Source organism: Nannospalax galili, unplaced genomic scaffold (genome assembly GCF_000622305.1).
Source record: "Nannospalax galili isolate Female #2095 unplaced genomic scaffold, S.galili_v1.0 scaffold3505, whole genome shotgun sequence".
Classification (NCBI taxonomy): domain Eukaryota; kingdom Metazoa; phylum Chordata; class Mammalia; order Rodentia; family Spalacidae; genus Nannospalax; species Nannospalax galili.
Genome location: NW_008352757.1, coordinates 78,654 through 87,273, shown reverse-complemented (window position 1 = coordinate 87,273; position 8,620 = coordinate 78,654). Strand labels below are relative to the sequence as shown.

At 37.0% G+C, this 8,620-nt stretch overlaps 1 protein-coding gene across 1 annotated transcript; it reads right to left on the bottom strand.

Moving 5' to 3' along the window:
• Window positions 1-1,421: 1,421 nt before the first annotated feature.
• On the bottom strand, window positions 1,422-4,402 carry LOC103747535 (olfactory receptor 7E24-like). Its single transcript, XM_017802426.1, has 2 exons — window positions 4,386-4,402; window positions 1,422-2,421 (listed from the first exon to the last, which is right to left on the bottom strand). The coding sequence occupies exon 2, from the start codon at window positions 2,346-2,348 to the stop codon at window positions 1,422-1,424; it is 927 nt and encodes a 308-aa protein (XP_017657915.1). The 5' UTR covers window positions 2,349-2,421; window positions 4,386-4,402.
• Between the last annotated feature and the right edge of the window lie 4,218 nt (window positions 4,403-8,620).

Sequence of the window (8,620 nt, the reverse complement as noted above, 5' to 3'; positions counted from 1 at the left end):
ATGAAAATCTCCCCTCTCTATTGATTAGATTTACACTGCTACAAAAAAAAAAATACTGAGGCTAGATCATTTAAGTAATAGAGTTCATTTAGAGCAGAACTTTATATTGCTAGTTCTTCTAAGAGAACAGCAACTGAGAATATACTGAAGATGATATGAATCAGAGATCAGGTGGCAAAGGAGAAAGCCACAGGGAGCAAAAGGAGGTTTGTTTTCTTCTTTCATGACATGTATACAATATGGTGTCACCACTGAAGTATCACTCGGACAGCTTGAGTGATCAAGTACATTTAAAAAGTTGTGTTTACCCCATTTTGAGAAATTCCAATACTCAATTCAAAACACACATTTCCCTCATGTGGTGATTTAATACATTTCCTTCAAGGACCAAAGTGAAACTTGTTATAGTAAAGAAGATGATATGATTCAGGATATTGGTTGGAGAATGAATGCAGGAACAACAGAGAGGAAGTTTTGTTCATAAAGAGTGTATTAAAGAGAGGTGTATAAAACACAGGGATTTAGGGTCTGAAGAGTGCAATAAAATCTACTAATTTTTTAAGATAATGAAGATTAAGAGCTGGAGAGATGGTTCAGTGGTTAAGAGCAGTGGCTAACAACCATCCTTAACTCCAGTTCCAGGGCAATCTGATGCCCACTTCTGACCTTTACCAACATTGCATGGCACAGGTGCACTTACATACATGCATGCAATATATTCATACACAAGAAATAAAAATAATAAAAGAAATATAAAAATGATAATGAAAATCAATGACAATAAGTGAAAGTGTATAATAATATCCACCAGGTGGAGAACAGTTTTTAGTGTTCCCATTTTGCATCAGTTGATCATTGTAGAGGACTGAGACTAAAGGAAAATAGCTTAACTACGGTATGCGTGAAATTAAAGAGCTACAGTTACAGATGATACTGAAGCAAACAACGTCATCTTGTGAAATAAAAAGCTGAGTTGTAACTTACTCATTTCAACATAAAACTTTTAGAAACAGTATTTAATTCCATTTATGGTATATTATTGTCTTCACTCTAACAGGTTTACATAAATCAGATACTGGAGAAGACATATAGTCATGAATATTTCTAAGCTCTTCACATAATGAAAACAAAATCCAAAAATGAACACAAGTGGTACGAAAATATACTCAAACTTGCAAATAGGTGAAAATTTTAAGTATATAAAAAGAGAGTTATGAGAGAAATTTCCCAGAAACTGCCATAACAACCTAGTTACATTGAATTCACTCATGATGTTACCAAAGACAAAGGAATTATAAAACCCAATGAAAACATAATTAAGAAAGCAAAATTCAACTATGGAACCTAGAAAGAAATAAATGCCTTTGAAACAAATAATGCGACTAAGGAGACTGATTTACAGGTATGGATGATGAGTAATTTCAATGCAAACTTAGACAAGTATGAAACTGAAAGGGAGATTTGATTGCCTTCCAGTACACCCTGCTCAAAGCACTTTTAATGTCATTGTTCTTAAGGCTGTAGATGAAGGGATTCAACATAGGAGTGACTACAGTGTACAGCACTGAGGCCACCAAATAATTTCTCGGGGAAGATGACAGAGCAGAGCAAAGATACCCTCCAATGCCTGAACCATAAAATAGGCAAACAACTGACAGATGAGACCCACAGGTAGAGAAGGCTTTGTACTTTCCACCTGAAGATGAGATTCTAAGAATGGAAGATACAATTTTATAGTAGGAGAAAAGAATCCCCGCGATAGGAAAAAAAGCAAATATGGCACCAGTAAAATACATAATTATGCTCTTACTGAACACATCATAGCAGGTTAGATTAAGGAGTTGAGAAGGATTACAGAAGAAATTAGCAATTTCCACATCCTTGAAGTAGGGTAATTGTAAGACAATCAAATTGTGTAGCTGAGAGTCCACAAGGCTAACCAAAAAGGAGGCCAAAACCAAGCAGACACAGAGGTGAGGATTCATAATGAGTGTGTAATGCAGAGGGTGACAGATGGCTACAAACCTGTCATAAGCCATGACAGTCAGAAGCATGTCATCCATGCATCCAAAAATAGCAAAGAAAGACATCTGTGTGAGACAATCCACATAGGAGATGACTCTGCTATGGGTTTGGATGTTCACAATCATCTTTGGGACTGTGGTGGAAATGAAGCCAATGTCAGCCAAGGACAGGTTGCAGAGGAAGAAGTACATAGGGGAGTGTAGGTTTGAGTCAGAGCTAACAATCAGGAAGATGAGCAAGTTTCCAAGAACCGAGACCAAGTACATGGACAGGAACAGTCCAAAGAGAATGGGCTGCAGTTCTGGATCCTCTGAGAGTCCCATGAGATGGAATTCTGAGACACTTGTGAGATTTTGGGGATCCGCATTCCTTGTACACCTTTTCAAATGAAAAAAACACAATGGTTACAATTGAATCAAACAAATGGACAGTCAGAATTATGTCTATTCATTTTTTTTAATTTCATTTTATGTGTGTAACTAAAATTCTTCCCATGGGGTATAAACAATGTCACCACCCCCTTGTTCCCTATGACAAATGAAAGCTTGATTTTGCCAAACTACAGTATGGGAAACCCATGAGTTTATTGGACTTAATTACGGAGAGTTTACTTATAGAAGTGTGAGTGCTGAAAAGTCTTCATCCAAATTGGAATGGTCACACAAAATTGCGAGAGACACTCTCCATTGTGTCCTTAGCTTATATACCCTTAGCCCCTCCCCTCATGAAACTAGGGCAGACTGGTTGGTTGGAAAGCATGACTGACTCCCCTTGCCCCTTCTTTCTTGTGAACTGTAACAGTCAACAAAGTTTATCTGTGACGATCTTAAACAAGTTTGGGAGGAAGGCATCTGTCCATGGTCTGTCTTTTGGAGAAGTCATATGCAACAATGTGCATGTGTGTTTTGCCTGTATATAAGTGCAATTCACATGAACAGTGCCCAAGGAAGGCAGAGGAATGCATCAGATATCCTGGAATGGAAATCACACACAGTAGTGAGTTTCTATTGTTGAATCCATGTCATCTGCAAGAGCATCCTGTCCTCTTAACTGACTCATTTATCCAGTCCCTGTCTATATATTTAATGTTATTTTGACTTTTGAGACAGGATATTGTTATGAACTCACAGATATTCTTTGGCATCAGCCTCCCAAGTCCTGACACTTGAGCTATACATACTTTCATTCAAACATTCAACATTAAACCCCCATTCTTGCTGCCAATAACATTTTAGCAGTACTTCTCAGTCGTAAAAAAGCCAGTCTTCTTTAATCACATTCTTTATAAACAGTTTTCTTTTGTTCATCTCTTTGTGTAAACATGAATTTTAGTGATGATCAACTGAACAATGTCACAGACCAAGAATTTTAGAGAAAACAAGTACATGTTCATGGCATAATGATACAATGACACTTATACTTTCAAATATTATTCTTTGTCTAGAAACTAGGAAACAATCAAATATGCCTCATGTATCTAGTATGATTTAGCTTCTCTTGACTGTGACTTTTTATTCCTGCTATTAGAGCTAAGAATGAATTATGTGAAAACTTGAAGCTGGTAGTTCCCAATCAGAAAACATTATCATAAACCAGATATCATTCAGAGAGTTAACCTTTAAATGATTTTCTGATTTCCAAACTTCATTAATAGCAGTTGAACATATTCACACAAATTTTGGTGTTCTTTGAAAAATAATTTAATATTTATATATTCTTGATTTACATCAAATTCACAATTTTCCTCTCTCTAATTTCTTCAGTGTTGATTGGAGGTTCCAACAGGGAGTGGGCAAACTTAGTCATATAGTGAAGATCTCCTCTATTAGAGAAGGTTGTCCTCTTTGATCAAGTGAACCATTTAAAAGGGATAAAATCATCGATGGGAAGAACCAAGAGTGTAAAGCCAAACAGATTGGGGACACTGTTAGAACCTGGGAAGGGTAGATTTACTGTTTAAAATATTTTTGATCCCAGAGCTGGAGAAATGGCTCAGAGGTTCAGTTCAGCACCCACATGGCAGCTAACAACTGTCTGCAACTCCAGTTCCAGGGGATATGACACCATTTTCTGACCTCGTGGGCATTGCATGACATAGGTGCACTTAGATACTTGCAGGCAAAACATGCATACACATAAAATAAAAACAATAAATAAAATATTTTAAAAAGTATTCTGTTCCCCAGTCTCTATGCAAAACAGATCTAGGGAATCAGAAATGAAAGTGAATAAGGTATTCTCCAAATATACAATATTCGTGTATAGGACAAACAATACAGTTTTTTATCGAGAAATAAGAAAAATGGAGTTTACATCACAAAATCTTTTGCTTGTTTGGTAATGAAAGTTAATCTATAAGCAATAGTAATGGAAATTCACTTAGTTAATCTTCTGTTGCTGTAATAAAATACGATGACCAAGTAAATTTGTGAAAGGAAGAGTTTATTTAACTTATAGTTCAAAGGGGGAAAGAGTTAGTCCATCATGGCAGGTGGGTATGGAAACAGAGGTGGCTGGAGTGGGAGCAGAACTTAACTGTTCACATCTTCAAGCAGGCACAGGAAGTAGTGTGAATGAAAATCTAGCAAGGCTTAAGAACGCTCTAAGTTCCTCCCCCACCACCCAATGATGTGCTTCCTTCAGCAATGCCTCACCTTCTAAGACCTCCCAAAACAGTATCACCAACTGGGGACAAAATGATTAAATATTTGGAGCCTATAGGGGACATGATCATTCAAACCACCACAATAATATATAATTTTATTTTGCTCAAACTTTATTTAGGCAACAGATTGCAATTTAAATGGAAGTGCACTTTATTTTCTTTTTCATCAGTAAATCTTTATCAACTGCTCATCCACTCATAGAACAATACAGTCACAGAAATTCTAACAATCTTCCTTATATCATAGAAATGAAGGGAGCCAGAGGGATTTGAAATTAAAGTGTAATCCTCCACATCCCATCCACAAAACATTCCTTGTTTTCCAGTGCAGCATAAAACTTCACCATAATTCCAGAATTTCTTGCCACATGTTCATCTGCACATTTAAAATCCTTTTAGGTTTCCTGAGCAGAAATTAAATCCAGATTGAATTTTGTCCCTTTTATAGATAATATGAGATTCTTAAATTAATCAGTAATTTGCACAGTAGCTGGAGTACACTGTAATGAGAAGAGTAATCTGTGCTGTATCATGATGGTTCTACCCTTTCTGGGATCTTTGGCTATGATCCCTGGCTATCTTTACTAAAATTACTTATACAAATAGCCTCTATTTAATTCTTTTACTGTAATAACAATGTGGAGTTTATAATCAAAGAGCAATGGGTGTGATAAAATGCATATTTAAGATATGCCTATTGACCTGTTACTATATTCAGAATGCTTGTAAATCTCTCTACCCTTCTGTGATTATATGCCTAAATGAAATAGAAAATATAATACCAAATCCTGTAGGACTTTCTTGTGATTCTTGACTGTAGGAAATGAGGTTGCCAGGCCCTAGGGTGAGGTGAGCCTAAAACTTTAAGTCCAGGCTGCATTCTCTGCTAAAGGGAGTGGCACTGAAAACAGTGGCTCTGATAATCCCTGTCTTGAAGAGCACTGCTAGACAGGAGGAAGTAGCCTGGTCATAAAAGTTCAGGCTCCCTGCTCTGTGGGAAAGCATCTTGGTCAACAACCCTTAGCTCATCTCCTTGTCCTGAACAAATAACTCGGCTATCCCTGCCTAAGAGATTAGGCCAGGTTAAAGGTTTACTCCTGAGCTGAAAGCTAAAAGCTCACCATGCTTTTAGCTTTAAGAAAGAAAACATTGTGGCCAATAAATTACTGGATGGGCATTGATAACCTTGAGTAAAAGTTTAAGAATTGTTCTGGGGCCAGCTAACAGACTAAATGTCCTGTTTCTTTGTACCCTAAACCTTTGTATGTGACTGCCATATCCCACATGACTGCTAGTTCCTTGGGATGTATAAAAACCATCTAAATTTTAAAATAAGTTGGCTTGTTGGAAATACACAGTTCCCAGGGTCTAAGACTCTGTCACTGATCAAGTCCTCTGCCCCTAAGCCAGTAGGTCCCCCGCTAAAGAAAGCAAACTTGAGTCCCAACACTTGACTGTCCTTACTGTAGTAGATGTAGTCACCAATTGGTCTGCCATGCTATTTGCCAGGACCTCATGAAGGAAACAGAATAGTGAGCAAAGGTATCATTTTTCTGTAGTGACAGCGAAGTGAAATGTGTAGTTGAATGACCAAGAAGATAACAAGTCAGAATGCTCCTGCTGTGATGTGCCTCCTGTATCCATAAAGAGACAGTCCAATGCAAACATGGATTTGTTTTCTGCCTAAAAGTCCTACCACAAACTACATTGTGATAATACAGCTCTTCATTTTCCATAAGACAATAATGACATGCACATTTAAAACCATAGGAAAGAAAATACACAAACAAAATTAAAACAACTGCAAAGATAATACACCTTTGTGTGTAGAAGCTAGAAATCCAACCAGATGTGGTGGTGCATGCCTTTAATCCCAGCATCCTAGAGGCAGAGGCAGGTGAATCTCTGTGAGTTCAAGCCCTGAGTGGCCTACATAGCAAGTTCCAGGTCAGATGGAGCTACAGGGATACCCTATCTCAAAAAGACCAAAAAAAAAAAAAAAGAAGCATATTCATGATGCTTTGGTTTCTTTAATTAGCATCATCCTCATCCTTATGTTCATCCTTACTCTTTTGGATTAGTTAGGAAATAGTTTATGAGGGCCATCATTCTGCTATTGTGAAAGACACATTCATGCAAAATACACCTAGGTGTGAGTGGAAATTTTGTAAAAGATTAAAATTTTGTATCCTGATTAAAACCAAGACCATAAAGTCCACATTCCTTACAACTTGTAAGGTTCATATTAGTATGTTCTCACCCAACTCTCCAAGCTGATCTTTCTTCTCATGATGAGGACACAGTATTTTCAATTAATCTGCCACAGGCATACTTTCCTTTTGCACTTACTGGTTTATGCTGCTGCTCTTTTGGGCCATGTCCATGACCTGCAAATCCACGATACTCCGGTTAGGTGCCCAGATAAGACAGCTCAGGCTTGGCCCTCTGCACTGAAGTAAATGCAATATCAGATGAACCATCTAGTGTGAGCAATCAAGGGACAAAGAGACACAATTGTGGAGCCAACTATACTAGTGACATCATACTAAGTGGCTGAAGAGCAGGTTAATTGCTGTCTAATATATACCTTGGAGGTTCAATGCACAGAGCACAGCTAGACAAATTTATCACAATAGCCCAATCTGTAAAGAATTCCTAGTGTTATTTGAGGGAGAAGAAGGGAATAAGGTTTGTGGCCCATCTTCTGACCAGGAAAAAGTGTCCTTGTATAATTTATGCCTTTCATTTCTCTATATTTTAATAAAGTACTTTGGGATTGGAAAACCTATGAGGGGTCTCATCCCTAGAGAAAATGTATTATCTGTTTTCATCAGACATTAATTGCCTTTAGCACTCTTCATCTAGTGGTGGATAAAACAAAGGGCTAAATGACAAAATGAAGCCAATCTAAGTTATGAATATTGAGTTCAATAAGGAGAAAGTTTCTGAAGAAAACCCAAACTTTCACTTGAAATGAAAATATCAATAAGCTAAATGAAAACTCAGTGAAAAGTGTCACTAATAGAATGGATCATACCAAAAACAAAGCCATAGTGGGAAAACAATATAGAGGAATTAGATCACTCAGTAATAGCCCATTAGAATATTTTTTAAATGAACAGAAAATGGGAGCATATTGAACACCACGAAAAGACCTAACTTTCAAATTAGGGACATAGAATAAGGGAAAGAATACCATACCAAAAGCATAAGGCATATTTTAAGTAACAATTATAGAAAAAAATCCCAAAACTAGATAAAGAGATGCCCATCCAGATGCAAGAGGTCAACAGAACACCAAATAAAAAGGACCAAGAAAGAAAATACATTTTGTACTTAAAACGAATGCTGGTGAGAATATGGAGAAAGGGGAACCTTTATCCACTGCCAATGGGAGTGCAAACTGGTGCAGCTATTATGGATATCAGTGTGTAGATTCCTGAAGAAAAACTTGAAATTAGTCTACCATATGATCCAGCAGTACTGTTCCTTGGCATATACCCAAAAGACTTTATATCCTACCATAGAAATGCTTGTTCATCCATGTTCATTGCTGCCCTTTTCATAATAGCCAGAAATTGGAAACAACCTAGATGGCTATCAACTGATGAATGGATAATGAAGGCATGATACATATACACAATGGAATATTATTCAACTCTTTAAAAAACTGAAATTATGAAATTTTTATGTAATGGATGGAACTGAAAGCACTTATCCTGCATAAGGTAATCCAGATTTGGGAAGAAAAAGTGTCACATGTTCTCTCTCATAGCTGGATGCTAGCATTGGAATCTTAGATATACATGTTTCAATTTAAAAACTCAGAGGTAAAAAAACATTAATTGGGTATTGGTGGGGGGACGCTTTGGGGAAGGAGTGATAAAATGTAGTTATATGATGGGGGAAAGGGAACAATAGACTAGGAAG

Coding starts and splice junctions, on each gene's coding strand:
- LOC103747535 (XM_017802426.1), bottom strand. CDS start 2,348: ATGGGACTCTCAGAGGATCCAGAACTGCAGCCCATTCTCTTTGGACTG.